General features: G+C 35.5%; 1 protein-coding gene and 1 non-coding gene across 2 annotated transcripts in view; one reads left to right on the top strand and one right to left on the bottom strand.

Moving 5' to 3' along the window:
- Window positions 1-22,161, bottom strand: part of TAF4B (TATA-box binding protein associated factor 4b) — a 100,447-nt gene that overhangs the window by 19,880 nt on the left and 58,406 nt on the right. Inside the window, exons 11-13 of the mRNA XM_016195917.2 lie at window positions 20,518-20,648; window positions 14,827-14,952; window positions 8,768-8,824 (exon numbers count right to left, since the gene is read on the bottom strand). Coding sequence (XP_016051403.1) covers window positions 8,768-8,824; window positions 14,827-14,952; window positions 20,518-20,648 — 314 coding nt within the window. The remainder of the gene's footprint in view (window positions 1-8,767; window positions 8,825-14,826; window positions 14,953-20,517; window positions 20,649-22,161) is intronic.
- On the top strand, window positions 13,872-14,055 carry LOC148092762 (small nucleolar RNA SNORA23). Its single transcript, XR_015714896.1, has one exon. It is a non-coding gene; the product is annotated as a small nucleolar RNA SNORA23 (small nucleolar RNA).

The following is a 22,161-nucleotide window of genomic DNA, read 5'->3' as shown; positions in this document are numbered from 1 at the left end:
TGTCTGGGCAACATTCTATTCATGTTCCTTCATCTGAGAATGTCTTTATTTCACCTCCATTCTGCAAGATATTTTCACTGAATATAGAATTCTGGGTTGGTTTACAGTTCTTTAACTGGACTTTAAAAATATTGGAAATGTACAGTCATTTGAATTATTGTTCGTGTTGAAAAAAATGTCCTTTTCTAAGGCTAGACTCAAAATTTTTTCTATGTATTTTCTGAAATTGATTGGTGTGACTAAGCTAGAGTTTCTTTGTGGTTACCCTGTTTGGGGGTTCAATGAGCTTCTAGAATCTTTAGGTTTAAGGCATTCTCTAAATTAGGGTGTAGAGGAGTTTAGTCATTATTTTTTCCAAAAAATTTTAGCATCTCACTCTATCTTCTTCTGAGATTTCAATAACCCAAATGTCAAACCTTTGATCACTGTCCTGCAGGTCTATGAGGCTCTGTTTTGTTTTTTTAACTCTATTTTCCTCTCTGATTTTCAGGTTAGATAAATTCTACTTATCCATCGTCAAGTTAACTAACTCTTTCCTCTGTTTTTTCTTTCCTGATATCCAATCCCTCCAGTGAGCATTTTATCTCAGTTGTTATTTTCACTTATAAAATTTCCACTTTGGAACTTTATTCTTCATATCTTCTGTATCTTTGCTGGGGCTTTCTATTTTTCCAATCATTACAAGGGTATTTTCAATTGCTTCTTGGAGCATTTTTATAGTAGCTACTTAAAAAGTGTTTGTCAGATAACTCTAACATCTATGTTATCTCAGGGTTAGCATCTGTGGTTTCTTTCCATGAGAGTTGAGATGTTCCTGGTTCTTCATGCCAAGTAATTTTGGATTGTGTCCTGAATATTTTGAATATTATGTTATGAGACTCTGGGTCTTCTTTAAATCTTTGGAGAGTGTACATATTTTTGTTTTAGTATGCAAAACAGGTTACATATAGACCACAAGTTCCAAATTGACTTCTGTGGTCTGTGACTTCAACATCAGTTCAACTCTCAAAACCTTTGCAATGCTATTTGGATCTGTCCCAAAAGTGTGCCACTCAGTAGTGTTTAGAAAATGGCAGTGGTTTCTTAGTTCACTTCTTAAAGTCTTTGGTATGCTGATCAGAATCAGATCTGCATATGACAAATTTATAGCTCAAGAGTAGACCTGGAGTTTAAAAACTGATAATGGGGTTGTTTTCCTGTTCTCTTCCCTTTCTGCAAACTTCCCAGTAATTCTGGATTCCCTGGGTTTCCTCTTTATGGTCCTCTGGACAGAAAGCTGGAGCTTCAGTTATTATACTTTGCTGCACACACTTCTGTGACTGTGTCTATGTCTAGGGTAAAGCAGCAGAAGGAATGGGAGTGGGGAACAAGGGGTGGGGGAGGTAAAGGGATGGCAACCTCACCACTGGCTTGGCAGTAGTATGAATTCTCATTTTCTTCCCCAATTTGCCTACTATTTACTTTTCAAAGCCCTCAAATAGCTGCTCCATGCATTCCGCCCAGGATTTACAGCTACATTCAGTGGGAGAGACAATGTGGAGTGATTTAACTCCATCTTCACTGAAACCTTTAAATGCTAGTTTAACCAGAATTCTAACAACAGGTTTCTGTTATATTATATTCCAACTAGACTTTGTTTAATAAAACTTAAGCCTGCTTGCTCACTCATACTAGTAGCACACACCTTGCTCCTAACAGGCATATTCTTTTTTGATAGAATCCTCATTCTTGCCTTTATGGCTAGTGACAAAGGCAGACGCCTGCATTTCATTTATCAGTCTCTCTGGTATCAAGTAGAGGTCCCATAAAATTGAAGTCTGTGCCCTAGAGCACAATAGAGCAATAGTAAAGATTATTTCATCCCTGGTTTTAGTACTTGTCTCTGTTCATTTTTAATTATAATAGTACTGACTTTAATCAAGACCCAAAACACATTAAGAGATTACCTTAAAGATCACACAAACTCTCAGAAGTAAAGTTCAATAGAAGTGCTTCTTGATGCTAACCACATTTTTCAAGAACAAAACATACTGAAAAAAATTAAAATGAATGAAAACAGAAACCAAAAGCTTAGGCAGAATGAGAGAAGCTAGAGGAAGGACTAAATTACCTAGATAATTATGACACTGACAGTATGGAAAATCCAAAAATGTTTCTTTTTTTCAAATACTTTTTTAAGAGAGAGGAAAGGAGAGGAGAAAGAGAGACAGACAGAGAGAGAGACAGTGAGAGACAGACAACGATCGGCTACCTCACATACACACCCAGGCCAAGGACTGAACCCACAACACCTGGGTATGTGTCCCGAATGGGAGTTCAACCCCTTTTGGGGTACTGGATGACACTCCAAACAACTGAAGCACACTGGCCAGGGTCCAAAAATGTTTCTTTTCCATGCTTAAGGAAAGCAAGATATAAAAAATACAGGCACTATAAGTATGAAAGATAATAGCAGAGCTGTCCATAATAAATGATGCAAAAATATGATGTGGTGTCATTTTGCAGTCTGATTTTGCTACTAACTTTTGGAAAGTGATAATAAGGTATAAAGCAAAGAAAAGAGTTGAGTGGTAAATTAATGTCTTTCTCTGAGGATTAAGTGTGCTGTCCAACAATAAATATCTTAGTAGCAATGAGAAACAGCTAATGCTACCAAACAGGAACGTTTAAAAGAATCTAAATAATAGAAATAAAGTACACTACCAGGTTTTGAACTTAGAAGACAAAAAATGAAGAATGATGTTCCTGCTTGGATTTCAAAATTAAAGTAGAGTGTACATAGAGATAACAATGAAACCCTATCACCCAAAAATAGATTTTTAAAAAAATAATGAAAATTTAAATAGAGTTATATATACTTTGGAAAATTTCACCAAACTAAAATATCAACAATGTTTATAATCACTTCTGAATTACTGTAATTTACTAGGGAAAACAAGGTTAAATCCCCAAATATTATACTATAGAACAAAACAAACATCACCATACCAAACACTAATAGAGGAATCTTAAATCAAAGAAACAAAAAAAACACAAGTTAGCAAAAAATTAAATTACCCCCCCACACACCTAAAATTCAAGGATTAGACAACAGAAACACAGGAGGATCCTTTTCAACCCTTCAAAGACAATTATTAAGCAGGCATTCCACCAAATCAAACAGTACAGGGTCTGATTATTTTATTCTCCCAACCACTAAGACAAGTTCTTAAGACATCAGGACCCTGTCCAGAGCACCTGAGATTCTTGGAATTTGAAATGTACACTCCGATGCTTTGCTTGTCAGCTTTTCTAATCCATCCCTGTCTTTCAGGAAAATAGCATATTCCACATAATCCCAATTAGGCACTTTCTCCCTTGCCCTTAAACATAACACTTGATTTATGTATTGTTTAAAACAAATATGTTGGGATGTATTCTTAAGTTACAAATTTTTTTTTTTCTACTTCTCACCATTACATTCTTTTTCTCAATCTTTCCAGTCCTCTGGGATGAAAAGAAACCTAACATATCCATGGTCAGTCTCAAAGCTTACTCGGTGGAATCTATCCTAAATGTTTCTATAGCTAATGTTTTTAGGCTACTGGGTTTCCCCGTATACCTCGCCTTTCCTTAAATTTCGAAAGCTGTGTCACACAAGCAGAGTATGCATTGTTACATTCTTTTTAATACAAGATAACTGAGGTAAGTTCAAAGAAGTTTAACTTCCCCAAAGTGATATCTAGATAAAGACAGGGTCAATCAAGAATCCAAAACCCTGACTTCTAGTTCAATGCTAGTTTTTAAATAATATGCACCTCTTCTACCATAAGGTTAACATGTCTCTCAAGACACAGAGATCCTAGGCTTCAAAATTAAAGATGCAGGTTACCTTCTGATGCTCCAAATAAAATATTATCTTTTCTATATAAGGTATACCAATCAAGAGATATAACCAATAAAGGTCTCTTATGAAATATCCATTAAAAACAAAACCCTGGCGATGGCTGGTGTGGCTCATTGGAATGCTGTGGGTTTGATTCCATCAGAGCACATGTGTAGGATGCGGGTTGAGTCCCTAGTTGGGGCACATACAGGAAGCAACTGATCGATGGTGCTCTCTCACATCAACGTTTTTCTCTTTCTCTCTACCTCCTTTCCCTTCTCTCTAAAAATTAATGAGCATGTCCAGGGGTGAGGATTAAAAAAAAAACACAATAAAAAACCGAAAACCCTGGTGTAGCTTTCCTGGTTCCAAGAGAGCACGTATTTGAAATGGCAATTGATGGTAAATGAACTTGCCAGTTCAAGATGTCAACCCTCAGATTCCCAAATCACAGAGTTTTGCTTAACCTTCTATGACCATTTAGTCAATGGAAAATTAAAAGTGTAAGATTTTAAAGGCCCCCTTTCTTTCTCCTCCTAAGACCAATGGTTCTGTGTGTGATCTCCAGAGCAGCAGCAGTGGAGAATCACTAGGAAATTTGTTGGAAATGCAAATTCTCAGGCCTCACACAGACCTATTATATCATAAACTCTGGGGATAGGGCCTAGCAATCTGTATTTTTAACAAGCCCTCCAGATTACTCTCAAGCATGCCAGTTTGAAAACCACTGTTCTTAGCTGAGCAATGCTTTGAAACATTTGCATCTGTTTCTCTGCTATGTACACAGTTCTTTATAAGTAGTCATTTTAAGAATGTCTTCTCCATACTGAATTAATCTGATTGCTAGAAAGTACTTTTAATGACAAATTTCATTTTGCCCTCTCCAGTGTTTCATGAGTTTTGGTTCATGCAGCACTAGCATAAAGTTTAAATATAAATTGCTCTAATTTAGTAGTTCTTTAATCAAAGAACTTATATGCATATACATAACCCATGGACACAGACAATAGTATGGGGAAGGCCTGGGGGTGGGGGAGATGCAGGGTGGCCTCAATAAAGAAAAATTTTTAAAATAGCATTAAATGTCACGTTTCACTGACTCCATATCTTTTTAAATTTGTTTCTAAGAATATCCCTTGCCTTTTTCATATCTAAATCATGTTATTCTAATCAGTAATGAGCCTTATTATTATTTTTTCTTGCACAATAATGCTTTATGGAGAATTGCACTACTTAGAGCTTTTATATCCTGTATTTTCTTTTAACAAAAATCCTAAATACTTCAGTGTACAAGTTTTCTAATCTGTTACGCATTTTAATTAAATAATACTTATTCTTTTGCCCAGTTTCTACAGGTTGCACTGTGAAACTAATGTGTCAGCAGGTACATGTGTTAAATTCCTTTTTCTTCCTTCTATTGTCTGATAACAAATGGAAGTGGGAATGCTAAGAACTGTCAAAAAGAAAGTAAATGAATTCTTTGTCTTCCTCTGCACAGATGCACTCAACTCACATTTCCCAAAGGAGAAAGAAGATATTCAAAAGGAAATAAGGGTTGCAATAGATATAACAAATGTGTAAGGAATCAGGATGTTTGAACTCCAAGGTCAGATAGCAGAATTCTGGATGATGTGGTAAGAAAGAAAAACACTGAGGGCTAGATGGCAATCTAGGACACACAGCACACATTTCAGACAAGTCTGCAGCTGCATTTAACAAACATGTGCCTGCTTGTTTCAAATTAGAATTTGGCAATTAGTAACCTATTTAAAACCTTTCTCAAATAAAGGGTGAAATGGAAGAATATCAGTACTTACATTTTAGGAAAGATATCTAGGAAAATTATTTTAAATCAAAATTTTAAAGTGTCATTATTTAAAATATAAAGTTACAATAGAGAGAACGCTTATAATATTTTTCCAGGCAAAAACAGAATAAAGGAAAAAGCCCTAAAGTTAAAACTAAATGTTTGAATTACAGGGATATCCAGAGACATTTTAGCCAAATAACAATAAGGTTTTCAAATAGACAGATAACCTGTCAGGTCAATAAGAACTGTATGCAGCAGGAACTACTTCAATGGATTGGGACTAGGCTGGAGGCAAACCCAAAGGCAGCCTATTTTTTTTAAAGTGCAAAATGAGAATGACAAAATTGGAAGAAGTCAATAGGAAGAATGAAAAAAATTTATTAGACAAGTCACAAAAACTGGCCAAATTTAACAGTCTTTACATCCAGAATGCAAAGAAGAAATGAACATTCTCTAAAACTACATTAGAGAGAAGAAGACCCACAGGGGAAATGATCAAGATAAAAATTCTAGTCCTTAACTGGTGAAAGCAAACATGGATTATAAAATTATGTATGAAGGGGATTCGAGTTGTGACTTAATATTTACATGACAAATATCATTGCTGATACATTTCCTAGCAACAATAAAATCTATAACTTCTCTAAACAGTTCTTCATAGTTCTGCATTCATAAAATACTATCATTAATCTATTTCCTATGACCAGCATGGTAGATAGGTAAGAAAAGGAAAGGAAAGCAGTTATAAATCAAGAAACTAAGAAATACATGCTAATTTTAACGACTGAACAAAGAAAACTTCCCCCCCAAATCACAAACTACAGCTTTATACTTTATACTTGTGTGATAACAATTAACATATCCCAAATGATAACCTTATAAATTACCATACACGAGAATAATTCAGCTCTATATTAAAATGCGGTCAGTGATTTTTTGCATCTAAACAAAATACGGTATCCATCAGTGTTTGATTCTAAATTAGAGCCCCTTAGAACATTAAAGTTATTAAGAGCTTAAGGGGTCAGAGGGATGACAATATTTTACTTTAATCAAACATTTGCAACTAATACAGAGTGGCTCTGCTCTTGGAACAGGGCCACTGTATTTGATTCTTTCTTAAATCAAGAGGATACAAGATAGGAAGCAACTAGAAAACTTACAAAATATTTTGAAAAGAAATTATATTGAGTCCACTTAATCTTGCTAGAAAAAGAAATAAATGCAGGTGGCAAGGGAGAGGGGGAAAAAACAAAGTTTGGTACCACCTGTTCTCATTAAGAGAGGTATTGTTTTTTCACATTTAGCCTTACAATTTTGTTTTTGAAAAATGCTGTCCACCAATTCATCCCTCAGGGAATAATTATATACAATATTAAAAGAAAACCAAACCAAACAAACAAAACCATACCATACAAACCTGAAAGAAAAATTAATCTAAGATTCAGATGTTTATGAAGAAGGGACAGGATATCTTTAAGGATAAAAGAGTAAGCTTTATGATATATATTTTCCAAAACGGGGATACAAGTAGAAGAAAGTGCATAAGCATTTTATCAGTCCTTAATTAAAACAAAGAGGGATACCCATGACTCAGAGCAATAACAGTTGCCCATCCCCAAATCTATCATCAAGCCACCCTTGCTGATAAAGGATTATAGGTATAGTTCTAGTATTATTTTTTTCAGATAATATTCTTAGATAAATTTTCCACTGGTAAGAAATGAGTATGAAAAATTTTTGCTGTTGAAATTAAATGTTTCTGGTTTCAGTTCTTTTTAATGTTTTCCCTTTCCAGTTCTCCTCACCGCAATCCAGAAACCCTCCCATCCAGAGCTCATGTATTTTCTTTCTCTATTTTAGTGAAAACAAACCACGCTGATTATAAGATTCTTACTAGATTTCCATTTGTTTTGCCTCAGCTCCTACATTAATCCAAACAATAAGGGCCTTTAAAACATTCATAAATAACCTGCTGCTGCTGGCACCTAGGAGCTGAGTGCAGCAATGTTAAGCAACAACAAATTTCATAGTTCAAGAGGCACAGTTAAGGAAAAAGGTTGCTCAGGAAATCACTCTTATTTAGCACAAAGATCCTTAAAATTGCATGAAATCAGTCAAGTAACTATAGAAACCAATTTCTTCAGCTTCACATCACACGTCTCACACCTCAATTGTCTTTATTATTGTCTGCTGTCAGATCCTTAATCAGAAATGTGAACAGGCTTGATGATTTATTCAGCAGGGAAAAGAATCTGTAGGTCAAGTGAAAAATTTCACACACACACCCATACACACACATCTTCAACCTTAGGTACTTTCATTTCCTTCTGTTCTCAGCAGCTCTGGGGGCAACTCCAGTGAGATCCAATATTAAGGCTCAATTAAAATAAGCTCCAATTAGTGGAGCTTTTTTCTCTGGGGCTAGAAAAGTCAGGAAATGGATATTGGGAAATGTAAAAAGTCAGCTACTGAGAGAAGGCTGCAGACATAAATGAACTTATTTGTTGATTTCTACAGTTGCTATGCAGAGGCCTCTGGGAGTAAAAGCTTAACCAGTCTAAGCTATAAACTAAAACCCCTGCAGCTAAACATGAACTGTGTGAAACAAGGGCTCCATTCCAGAACAGAAAACTGCTGGGCCCAGAAAATTAAAAGCCAGAGGCGTTTTCCATTTAAAACTAAATCCCAGTACCGCCTCCCAGCCAAAGAATTATAAGCAGTATCAGATTTACAAAACGAACAATTACCCTGGAAAAATGTAGCCTATTGTACAGTCCCAGATGCTAAATCTCAGAAGTTACTTTTTTTTTTCTTAATCCCACATTATATCCCTCCAAGTGTGCTGCTGTAGTTTACAAAGAGCCATTTCTAGACAGGCCTAAGCCTTGAAAATAAATTTTAAAAAGAGAGCACATCACTCATTGACCTCATTTGAAGTACTGCCCTTGCCTTCAGCAGTTCCTGTCCTTCCCCAAGGCTTCTGCAAATGGTATGCAACAGCAAAATAAACCCTGACCTAATTGCCAGGAGAGAGAGCTGCCAGCCTTCCCTCAAACACAAAGACAAACATGGTAACTTGAAAGTCCTACCTCTTTGGCTTTCTGCTTTAATCTCAGTTGTTCTGGATCTTCTTTATTGGCACGACTCTATCAAAGGAAAAGAAAATTTTAATAGAAATTACTAGCATCTAAACACTATAGTTGCCGTTAAATATTTAATAAATGACAATTTTCTCTTGTGATTGAAAACCTTAGCTCCAGGGGGAAATGCCTCAATCTAGCCCTGTGTACTCTCTCCTTTACCACCCCGCCCTCTCATAGTCTGCACTGGCTGCTGCAATTCTAGCCCGGAGGAAGCTTACACTGAAAATGATGCTAACAATGTCAGTCAGGTCCAGTCGAGGCATGACGTTGTTCCTGTTGGAACACTGAAAACTAAAAAACAAATGGTACGGATGAAAGAAAAGAAGAATAATTTCTGGCTTAAATGAATGAAAACAGTCAACACTGGCTAATCTTTAGGTAAAACCATTTTGGGGGGAAAAAACATATGGTATTTCAGGACTATTAAAATCAAGAACCTGACTAGCTTTGAACCAAATCTCTCTCTCTCTCTTCGAAAGTGTAATTAAAAAAAAATACATCCCAATGTTTCCATTAGAGTCTCTTACCATCTTTAGGTCCTCTATAGCACTTAACAGAATGCTATGCATAAATGTTCAATAAATGTTTGTTAAATGTCACTTTCCACACTGATTCAGTTTAGCATTCCAAAAATAAACAGTCTTACAGGATTGCTACAAAGAGAGCTACTTTCTATATGTAATGCTATAATGGAACAAAGGGTAAGAAACTTTATTTCTGATACCATGAACATTTGTCCACTGAAAAATATGCTTGGGATAGGTGTACCCTTCTTCTCATTCTAACAGAGATACCTAACTCCTTATAAATCTGAATATTTGTTTTATAAAATGCAACATCAGCTAATTATAGCTAACAAAATAAGAGCCAAAAGTATTTTCCTCTTTCACTAAGCTTACCTGATAGGTTTACTGGCTTATCAGTATTTTTTGTTAAAGGAAAATACAAGAAAGAAATTGCTTAGATTTAAGAGTGCCTTCTAATTTTAGACACAGTACCTTAGTTAAATATCTAATTAAGATTCTACCCAAAACTAGTAACTTTTTTCTTCATTTTTGTCCCTAACCTACTAAAAAACTTCATTTCAGCCCAAACTAAGACAAACTCCTATAGTATTCTACCTATAAGAGAATCAGTACATGTATATATGTATTTATATAAAAATATGTGTCTTTATGTATGTATGGTGTGTAATTTTTTGCCCCAGTATAAAATAGGTACTTGGGCATCAAGTCTTTGTCAGTCAACAATTTTTATTGATTATCCATAATACAAACTGTGCTCTGTGTGCCCCTGTTCTAGGCCTTGGAGATATAGAAATGAAATAACAAGACAAAGTCCCTGCTTCCAAGAAACTTACATTTTAAGAATAAGAATAAAACAACTTTATAAAAGTTAAACACACATAATATGTAAAACATTTATGATGGGGAAAATAAAATACAAATAATTACTGATAGTGACAAGAGCTATAAAGAAAATAATGTGACAGGAAGACAGACATGTGTGGGGGGGTACTTCTTTAGCTAAAATGGGAGGGAAGACATCTCTGAGGAGTGACATCTGAGTAGAGATCTGAATGGCAAGAAGAAGGCAGCCATGCAAAGATCTGGGGGAAGAACACTCCAAGCAGCAGGCACAATAATCACCAAAACTTAAAATGGAAACAAGCTTGGGATACTTGAGGAAAGAAAACAAACCTGTGTTACTGGAGCACAGAGAAAAGTTGAGGGAGATAAGGTTGGAGACCATGTGTTGCCCTGTAAGCCAAGATAAGGAATTGGTGTTTAATTTCAGTTATAAGAGCAAGCAACTAGAGTGTTTGGAGCACAGGAGTGCGATGCCACTGACATGACACTTAATGAAAGAGGAGCCTGGCTGCTATGCAAAGAGTGTAAGATAGGGACCCAAGACGGGTGGCATAGGCACACAGAGCAATTAGGGGAGTGTTCTAAAACAAATGTTGTGAATACAAGACTGGAAAAAGATGAGGGCCGCTTGGACTATTGTCAGAGAAGACGATAATAAGTGATTAGATTCTAAATATGTTTTGGAGGTACTGCCAAACAGATTCACTGATGGACTGATATAGGGGTATGAATAGAAAGAAGTCAAGGATGATTCCTAGGATTTTGTCTAAGCAACTGGGTGGGTGATAATTCCAACTGTGTGAGAGGATAAAGACCCCAGCAGATTTAGGGGGAAGGGACTCAATGTTTGGCTTTAGATGCCCAATTAGTAGTCTAATATTTTAAAGGGGGTGGGGAGGCACAAGAGTGGCATAATCAAAGAAAGATCACTGTGACTGGAGCAGAGTAAGTGAAAGAGTGAGTGATATGAGGCGAGCTCAGAGAAGGCGGGGGTGTCAGATCCTGTAAGGCCTTTTCAAATTTGGTACGAAGTTTGGGTTTTATTTTAGTGCAAGGGGAAGCAACAGAGACACACATGCCTTATTATGAAAGCATTATTTTTAAGATAGTATAAAAAATGGATTGTAGAAGAAAAAGATCAGTTAGAAAACATTATAAAAGTCCAGGTGAAAGGTGACTTAGACTAGAGTGGTGACAATGGTGATGAAGAGAAGATGGACACATTTCAGAAATAGAACTGACTAGATTTAAGAAGAGAAAAAAGAGTTAAAGATTAATCCTAGGTTTTTTCTGGCTTGAACCAGGTGAATAACGGTGTCATTTACTGAGGTAAGAAAGCCTATAAAAGTAACAGTATTTAGAGCGGGAGGAAAATCAGGAGTTCTTTTGGTCACATTAAATTTGAGATGCCTACTGGCCAAACGGGTGGAGATCTCAAGTAGGCAGTTAGCTATATGAGTCCGGAGTTCCAGAATGTAGACTGAGTTGGAAATATAAATTTATGAGGGAATACAGACAGACAAGAAGGCCTAGGACTGAATCCTGGAACACTCCCATATTTAGAAGTCTAGGTAGAGGGGGAAAAGCCAAGAGACAATGAGAGCAAGTATAATATATTATATCCAATAATAACTAAATATTTAATAGTTGTGACCTTGTTTACAGCATAGTAATTAGAAATAAAATACCAATAAACCACTTTATTACATTGGCTGTGTGCTTGCTTGTAATACTTGAAGACTCAAGGAAGAGCATCTTCCTCTCCCAGCTGCCTTTTCCCACTGCAGAAGGAAATCAGCATGGGGACCGAGACTGTGGGATAGTGAGAAGTTGCACAATTGCAAAGTCGTGGTGACCCACATCCTTGTGGTGGACTGGGGCACCTGAAGGTACAGACCAGTGGCCAAGAATGAAGGGTGATGAGGGAGACTTGGGGAGACTCACCAAGGCATGGGCCAGTAGGATAGAAGCCAATTATATGGACAATAAAAGGAAGGCAGTGGTCATAGTAGTAGCAGACAAGAGGAGTCAGCTAGCATTGCTATTTGGGAGATTAGTTACATTGATCAAATATCTAAATTAAGGACATAAGTAAATATATAGAGAATAATGAGAGCCAAGTTTCTGACTATTTATAAACATGGAAAGGTTAAGTCTAGAAAGAACCCTAAGATATTGACTGGAGTTGGAGGTATGGTTTTATAATATATACACACAAATACAGATTTATGATTGTATTTATATACCTTTGTGTACACATATAATACTATACATGTATTTTCTAGGTTTGTCCATTGAGAGGGCCTACATGTAATGACACCACATCAGCAATGAGCACACTGCATGCTCTAACTGATTTCTGGATATCATCTTCAACTATAAAGATGTAGGAATCCACTGGAGAAATGGTTGATTCCAGGGCTGGGAAGGAAGAGTGAAAGCTGGGCCTGCGATATTTTGTGCCAGAAAGTAAGGACATGTTCACTGAATGATAGACATGATTAATAGACAGAAAGCCAGCTGGAAGGGTCTCACACTCAGGAGCAATTTGAGCATCAAAATAAATAATGATAGTAATGGATTACAGTCTGTTGAATCAAATACATCCATGAGCCCAAACTGATAAGTATGAATGCATGTATGAATGAATGAATGAATGAGTAAGAGAAAAAGGAAAGCTTTTCCACATAGAAAAGTGCTAATAAATATAGAAGAGATAATTGGAAAAAAGAACCACCATATGACAAATATCACAGAGGTGGAAAGTTCAGGCAGACATCATCTATAGATGCTAAAGTTGATATGCAGAGGTTTGATTAGGAATGAGATATACTGGTATATATAATCTTGGAATATCTTCCTATGAAAAACTTATTGTTTACAAAGACGAAAATGGCAAATTTTAAATGGAGAAAATTGGTAGGCACACACACAACCAGGTGATCAAGGTTGCCTTTTGATATGATCAGCTGAGAAGAACATAGCATCATTTTTATCTATTCCTGCCAAGAATGCATGATGTAAGTCCAGTCATAAGGAAATATCAGACTAACCCAGGTTGAGAGTCAGCCTACACAAGGTAGGTCTATACTCTTAAAACCTGTCAAAGACATGAAAGAAAAAGAAAGACTGAGAAAACCTGTTGAAAGAGTCTGAAAAGAAATAGTAAATGAATTTAACACATATTTCTGAATGGGAAAATGGACCATGAAGTGAAAAGAAACAGACTTGAGATAGCTGGCAAAATTTGAATGGGGTCTATGGATTAGATGATAGTATTATATTATTCAGGTGTTTACTTGGAAGGTTATACAAAAGAATGTCCTTGTTTTCACAAATACATACTAGAATATTTAGAAGTGATGGGGCATCATGTATGAAACTTGCTCTCAAAAGGTTCAGAGCCCTGGCGGGGTAGCTCAGTTGGTTAAAGCATCGTCCCCAGGGTTCCGATTTGATCCCTGGTCAGAGCTCATACAAGAATCAACCAATGAATGCATAAACATAAGTGAAAGAGCAAATTGGTGGCTCTCTCTTTTTCTCTCGATATGTATTATATATGACCAATAAATTTAAGAAAAGCTTCAGAAAAAGGCTAGAGACAACAGTTGTACAACCTTGTGAATATACAAAAAAACAACAACACCCCTCTGAATTGAATGAAGAATGAAAGAATGATAATGGGTGTGTGTGTGTGTGTGTGTGTAAGAAAGGGTAGAGATGAAGCAAATGCAGTAAAATGTTAAAAATACGGAATCTGGAACATCATGCAGCCTTAGAGTAAGCTGGAATCATAGTACTGGTCTAGCATTGTCTCACTGAATGTAATTTACCAGTGGCCAGCCTCCAAATTACCACACAGTAAAAGAAAAAAGAAAAAAAAGATTCCTGGTAAAGAAGAGAGTTCTCTGAATAGTTCTGGCAACTTTTCTATAAATATGATATAATTTCAAAATAAACAGTTTCTTAAAAAGCGATTCATATGTGATTAGGAACAAATACTCTAAAAGGGGTGGCTGCCCAAAACACTAGAAATTAAAACGAAGGTGTTTAAAACACAAAAACAATACTAGTGTCCAAACAAAGGCCCTAGGCCTACAAAGAAATGTGGAGCAACAAAATGCAAACTGTAATGGAATTAGCTTTCATTCCATCTGGCACCAAAGAGTCCGGGAAAATGTTTAAATAAGGGAAAAAGGAAATAAATAATAGCTTCATCTATTCTTTCTTTTACTCTATCTCTAACCCATTTCTGGGATCCTATATTTTATTTTGTTCTTCATACCCTGTCTGCCTGCCTACTTTCCACATTTTTCTCTCTCAACTTCAACTTTGCACATATCAATCATATCACTAAAAATACCATGAAAATTGTATAAAACATGTTTTGGAGGAGACTGGTAGGTATGATGCTAGGCACATAGAAACTGAGAATGAGAAGACAAAAGATATCTCATTAAACTAAATTAAATCAAAGTCACTGTACCATACCATCCTGGATTGGAGAAATTTTATTATAAGAAATCCTTCAGAGAAATCTGAAGGCCTAGTAAAACCAAGACAATCAACCAATGATAAAGCCAATTCTGACTTCTTTACCAGGCCATGTTCACTATAAATCAGGTAGGATCTTACCTTGGCTGCCTTAAGTAACATTTCTCTTTCTTCTAAGTCCTTTCTCTGCTTCTCCAATTGATCCAGCTTTTCAAGAAATTTGAGCTGTGACCTGGTATCACTAGACAGGATGTAATTTTCACTTGTCTGGAAAAAAAGAGTCTTATGATGATCCTAGGCAACACAATCTACATTAGATATTGTTATAAACCAGCTAAAGGCAGTATCAGCAACATACATAGGGAGCTAAATTTTCAGGAGGTAATATTTTTATTTCTGTTAAATACACTTAACAAAAAAATAACTTTAATCACCTTTAAAATCTGAGAAGTAATTAAACATTTAAATTTCAAAGAGCTTCCTGTAATCTTCATTGGGAAAAGGTGGGGGGAATTAAGCCAAGTAGATTCTAACAATAAGAAGTAGAAAGCAAAAGAGTATACATTTAACTATAAATCTTTTTAGCTAAATTACTGTCTATCTGAGCAGAGTTTAATATGATTAATTAAATCTTAGGCCTAAGAAAGACAAAAACCAAAAAAAAAAAAAAAAAAAATCACTTCACTGAAAAACATACCAAAGATGAAAGTTTTCACCCTTATTTCCATTGTTGGATTGCTCTAACCTTGTCAAGTGAATACAACGTCCATCAAAATAACAACATAAGATAAAATGGCAAACATTAAGATCCTAAACCCTGTTTTGAGGATTCCCTTAAGCTATGAACTTGGGGAGACCTACAGTTAAAGAGATTAAGTATACAATTTATAAATGAGAGCCATAACAGAAGTATAATTATGTCTTAATTGTTCCATAGAACTATAAAATTTATGCTGTTTCATTTATTCTGATATTTTAGAGTATAAAACAGTGCTTTCCAATGTAAATACTTTTGGTTTTTTCTTTACCTGATATGCCAATCCATCCCTCCTTTCTAATATATATAAATATGTGTATACGTGCGGGGCAGGGGCAGTAGAGGGCAATTTTCCCAATAATATTTAAGACATCCTGCCATCTATTCACCTCAGTAATTCAGACATCCAAGCTATAGGAGAGGGATTGAGAGAGACTGTATAATTGGAAAATGGAATGTTTTTAAACATTCAGTCCAATAGTCAGTACCTGGTGTGTAAATCCTGGGTACAGCACCACTCCCATCTTTGTTTTATCCCATGCTTATGGCTAATTCAATTAACTAGGACTAGAGATTTCATATGTCCAAGATTCTTTTTAAATTAAATTTTTATTGTTGGTATTTAACTAGATCAAAAGAGTATTACATAGTATAACGAACAAGGATGTACTAATGCTACTTATTTTACTTCATGTGTAATATAAAAAGAATTCTCAAGTGCTTTTAAAGTTAAATAATACAAGATAGAATATGGAATACATTATAGGCCAATCATAGAGATATAAAAATAATAACCGGTAGTTTCTTAAATACTTAATCTTTACCATTTCTGTGTTCAGATATACTGGAAATTTTACTGACAATTTAATTATTTTAAAAAGAAAACAAACAGTAAATTAAAAAGGGACACAGACTTTCTAAACCTTAACCCAATCTCATTCCCATGTTAAGATTTCTTCTTTCTCCCCCAACTTGGATAAAACCACCTCTGGCTTAACGAATACATTTTTCCTATACTTTTCCACATACAAAACATATGAGTGCATCCTCTACTCCTACTGAGTCTCCATCCTTATTTAAACAACAGTATCCCAATCTTATCACATTCTTTCCTGTCTACCCAGTGGCCTAACTGAAGTCTTCATGTGTCATAGATTATGCTGGTTTAGCAATGAAAATATAAGGACCTAGACCAAATGATAAAACCATCAAGTGAATCCCATCTAAAGAAAGCACTATATAGTCCCTTTCAACCGGAAAACAAAACACTGAAGCTTCTCTACAGCCACGGACATGCAGAAGCCTATAATTTTTCTTCAGTGGGAAAACACCTGGCAGAAAGATCAAAAGCTTTGTACCTCATGTCACTTTCTACTTCTTTACTGAAATCTCAGTTTATAGACTGTGATTCACCAGACAATTATATCTAACCAGGAGAAAGATTATCAAAAGTAGACGGATATCAAATGGAGTGGCTTGCTTTTGTGAAATTCATGGAATAAAATTTCCCACACTGTACCAATAAAAATAAATCCTACCAGGGATTAATTGAAATATAAAAGACAGGGCCAAACCTGTGACACAGATTATTACAATCAAAGTTTACAAAATAAGTATAATTTTGAAGTAGATCCAAATATAACTAAATGATTATTATTTCTGTTTAACGGAGGATGATAATGTAGCTGCCTTTCTATATGTACAAATTCAGACAGTGGCATTAACTGTATTGAGGACTGAGTGTACAGAAAGGTGAGAAGGGGAAAATCAATCAGGAGAGGCAGTGTACAAGACAGAAAGTTAAGGAGGTATTAGCTTTGAGCTAATTTATTCAGGAAGGTTCCAGATGAGGTAAATACTATTCATTTTGCAAAGGGTAACTAAATCCTTGGACCATATGCTATTGACATACAACAGAAGAATTCCATCTGAAAGCTGTACACAATAGAGCTCTGGATACCACTCAGAATAGTAAACTCTACTTGGGAAAATTCTATTCCATACTAAATTGGACACGTTACATTTTGTATAGAAACTGCCCATTGTAAACAAAAGTGCACTATGTATCTCTGAAACAACAGGGTGATTGAGACAGGAATAGGGGAGAATCCAAGTTTGAAACATTCTAAGATCTTAAAAGCTATAGTAAAAAGCCAAAAAGGAAGACTAATTTCCTCACATACCAAAATTGAAGGTAAATTGTTTAATCCCTAAAGTAACCACTGAGAAAATATCTAAAAAAATATACACAAAAGCCCTGGCTGGTGTGGCTCAGTTGGTTGGAGCACTGTCCCATAAATCAAAAAGTTGTGGGTTTGGTTCCCAGTCAGGGTTCAGTCAGAGCATATGCAGGAGACAACTGGTCGATGTTTCTCTCTCACATCAATGTCTCTCCCTTTCTCTCTCTCTAAAATCAATAAACATATCTTCGGGTGAGGATTAAAAAGAAAATTAAAGCTGTAAGAAAAAAAATACATACATACACACACAAAAGGGAATGAGAAGTACACAATAAATAGATCAATTAAGCAGACAAACAACAAAAGAAATAAATGAAAAAGAGACGAAAAAAGCCATAAGGTGTACAGAAAATACTGAAATAGCAGTTCTTCCTTACCAGTGATTACTTTAAATATAAATGGATTAAACTCCCTAATCAAAAGGTAGAGACTGGCAGAATGGATAATAAACATAATCCAACTATATACTGTCTACAAGAGATTCGCTTTAGATGAAACCACATAAACAAGTTGAATGTAAAAGATGGACAAAGATATTCCATGCAAAAAACAAACCAAAAGAAAGCAGGGGCGGGCTATACTAATATCAGGCAAGATAGACTTTAAGTAAAAAATGGTTAAAAGAGATAAAGAAGTTAAGACAAAGGAGTTAATTCATCAAGAAGATATACACACTAGAGCGGCCAAATGTATGAATCAAACATTGACAGAACTAAAAAGTGAAACAGTTCAATAATAATACCTGAATTCTTCATTGCCTCACTTTTAATAATGGGTAGAATACCTAAACATATGATCAATAAGGAAATGGAGAACACAGTAAACTAACTAGATTTAGTAGACATATACAAACACTTCACCCAATAACAGAATATACATTCTTCTCAAGTGCACATGCAACATTCTTCAAGACAGACCGTAAGGTAGGCCACAAAACAAGCCTCAATAAATTTAAAATGATTAAATCATACAAAGAATCTTCTCTGGACACAATAAAATGAAATTAGAAATCAATACTAGAAGGAAAACTGGAAATTTCACAAGTATGTGGAAATTAAACAACAAACTCTAAAACAGTAATAGTCAACCTTTTTCATCTCATGGCACACATAAGCTAATTACTAAAATTCTGCCGCACACCAAAAAATATATTTTTTGCCAATCTGACAAAAAAAAGTAGGCATAATTTTGATTCATTCACACTGGACGGGAACTGTTGTATCAGCTGTTGTTGCTTTTTTATTTGACTATCTACGGGAAATGAGGTCAGTGCCTCTGACTAAATAATCAGATATTACATGCTTTAAAATTTTTTGCAGTACACCTGTTGAAAATCCCTGCTCTAAAACCACCAGTGAATCAAAGAAATCTCAAGGAAAATTAGAAAAGAGATGAATGAAAATAAAAACACAATGTATCAAAATTTATTAATGCAGTAAAGCACTGTTCAGAGGGAAATTTATAGCAGTAAATGCCTACATTTAAAAACGAAGGTCTCTAGCCCAGCCAGGCGTGGCTCAGCATCAACCTAGGATCCAAGGGATCAGGGTTCGATTCCCAGTCAGGGCACATGCCCGGGTTGCGGGCTGTAGCTGATCAATGACTCTCTCATCATTGATGTTTCTATCTCTCTCTCCCTCTCCTTTCCTCTCTCTGAAATCAATAAAGATATATTTAAAAAACAAAGAATTTCAAAAAATAAATAAATAAATAAACACGAAGATCTCAAATCAGTAACTTACTTTTTACACCTTAAGGGAACTAAAATCAAAATTAAAGTGGGATCATTACTGAGCTTACAGAAATAAAAAGGGTTATAAGAGAATACTATGAACAATTATATGCCAACAAATTATATAACCTAGAAGAAACAAATTCTAGAAACATGCACCAAAGAAATACCGATATTGGTTTTCTAAAGCTTTTTCTTCCAATAATCACATATTTTAAAGTCAGTCCAGCAAATTCTGACAAAGATTTATACAAGTGAAGACCTCAGCAACTATATAAATAGCCCTTCCAACGTTCTAAATGAAGCAGAATGGAGAGAAAACACAATGATTCCTTCAGGAAAGCTACCGGTGGTAATGGTAGCTAATACTGCTCTGGATGCCTTTTAATATAGCTAGGACATCATCACAATGACCATTCCTGCCAACTCAAAACCTCATGAGGTTACCCACACGCCATATTATACAAAACCTAGATATCAACATTTCTTGATATAGGGGGAAAAGGTTTATCTTTTATCTTTTTTATTTTTGATTCCTTATCATCTCTCCCCCAAAACCATAATTCAAATAAATCAAGGGCTTTCATCTTGATGATAGCAAGTGATTTGGTTCACACCATTAGGGACAGACAAGCCATTCTTGTATTTAATTGTTTTATATATAAAAGTAGTCAACAATAAGAATGAGTGTCATCAGTATTAGCATTCAAGGCAATCATTGACTTATTAAAAGGAACAGGAATGTTAGCAGAATATAGATCACCTTAGAGAACAGGGCTAAACAATATTCTATTCTAACATATCTTCCTTCCCAATCAAAAGCTTTAGGAGGAGAAGCCTCAGGCAGAACAGATGCATATTTCAATTTAAACTGACACAGAAGCTTTAGATATCATTTTAAACTCTATTTTAATTTTATTTGTCATGTAAGTGAATCTAAATAAGGCAAATCAGGAATGAGACTTTGATTTTCAACCAACATGAAATAGGTCTCAACCATTTTCTTTAAAAATATACTTAGAATATAAATCCATACAAAAAAGCTACCCTGAACATGACAAAGAAGAGAGAGGAGTCTCTACTTCTCTGATGATTTCCTTTACCTTGTAAGTTGTCATTCGATGCTGAGCAATTGTTGTCAGTTTTTCTAGAAGGCCTCGCAATCGCTCCTGTGTTGCATGGGAGATCAAATTCACAGCATCAGAGTTAAGTTCCGTAATGTCATGCCTTTTACCTGTGGAAGCAGAGAAAATCCATTACGTGTTTTAGTGGAGGCTGATAATTGAAATAATTAGCACAGCAGGTATTCTGTTCCCCCTGGAAGTCATACCCATTATGAATAAAGGTTTGGAGATTATGATTTTCCTGGTAAAGTCACAACTTCAAAGATCTTAGACATTATATTAATAAAACCTAGCCTGAAGCCTCAGAAAATATAGACATTGTTTCACTTAGCCTCTAGAATCATTCTCCTTGCAAGGTCATTTATAGGACAAAGTTAATAAGAACACAAATCAAGTCTAGCGTTCAGAGAGAAAAATGGTAACTGTAGAAATCAGTGCTGTATTCTGTTAATTTTAGTAATTAAAAAAAATAGAAAATTGCATTTAGTCCTATTTGACACTGTTAACAATTTATGACATTTCAATGAATTCAGATTGTGAGTCTCTGTTAATGCCTTGTCTACAGGCATACCTATACTCCTTTTGTCCATTACCAATCATGCTTATGTTCAGATAAACTGACCAGTAATTAGCTTACAAGCTGAAATGGGTTCAAAGCCTCGTCATTTCAGCCATCCATTTGAATAACTTCTTTTTCACCATATCTCCTTCCATAAATAAACCAAACTTTTCTTCCTTTTGCTAACTAGGAATAAACTTAGGAAAACAATGTGGAACACATACCAAAAGGCAGAAGTTCATTTATAAATCAACCTTACCACTATTTAAATAGTAATTCTCCAGTGTAGTGAAACCACCCATATCAACAGAGACCAAAACCTAAAGACACAAGCAATTAGGTAGTCTAATTTTAAAAAATGTTTTTATTGATTTCAGAGAGAGGAAGGGAGGGGGAGAAAGAGACAGAAACATCGGTGAGAGAGAAACATCAATCAGCTGCCTCCTGCATGCCTTCTACTGAGAACAGAGCCAAAACTTGGGCATGTGCCCTGACTGGGAATTGAATCGTGCCCTCCTGGTTCATGGGACTACGCTCAACCAACTGAGCCACACGGCCAGGCAGGCAGTATAATTTAAATGAGCTTTTAATAGTGTTGTGTTTGTTTTGAAGATATGCCTATACACAGAAATTTTTAAAGTATCACTTTGATTTTGCACTGTAACTGAAATGTACTTATATACTCATCAAAGTGTGAATGAGTATAGCAAAAATAAACTTTAATAAAAGCCAACAAATCTTCAATTTAATTCAAAATGCGGATTACAGTAAACCAGACGGGAAGAAGATTTATAAAATTATCCAGCTTCTCCTAAGCCAAATCTTCAAAATGTAGTTTATTACTTTCTAGTAAAACAGAATTCACCATCAATTTTAGATTTAAGAGGGGAAAACACACTACCAAGTCAAATCAACTTTATTACAACAATCTGCATAGCCTGGCTGGGGGTGGCTCAGCGGCTGGGCGTCGACCTAGGATCCAGGCGATTGGGGTTCGATTTCTGGTCAGGGCACATGCCCTGGTTTCGGGCTCGATCCCCAGTCAGGGGCGTGCAGGAGGCAGC

Source organism: Miniopterus natalensis, chromosome 7 (genome assembly GCF_054644295.1).
Source record: "Miniopterus natalensis isolate mMinNat1 chromosome 7, mMinNat1.hap1, whole genome shotgun sequence".
NCBI lineage: Eukaryota > Metazoa > Chordata > Mammalia > Chiroptera > Miniopteridae > Miniopterus > Miniopterus natalensis.
Note: the sequence above shows the minus strand (reverse complement) of the source record. Positions and strands in the feature narration are given on the sequence as shown.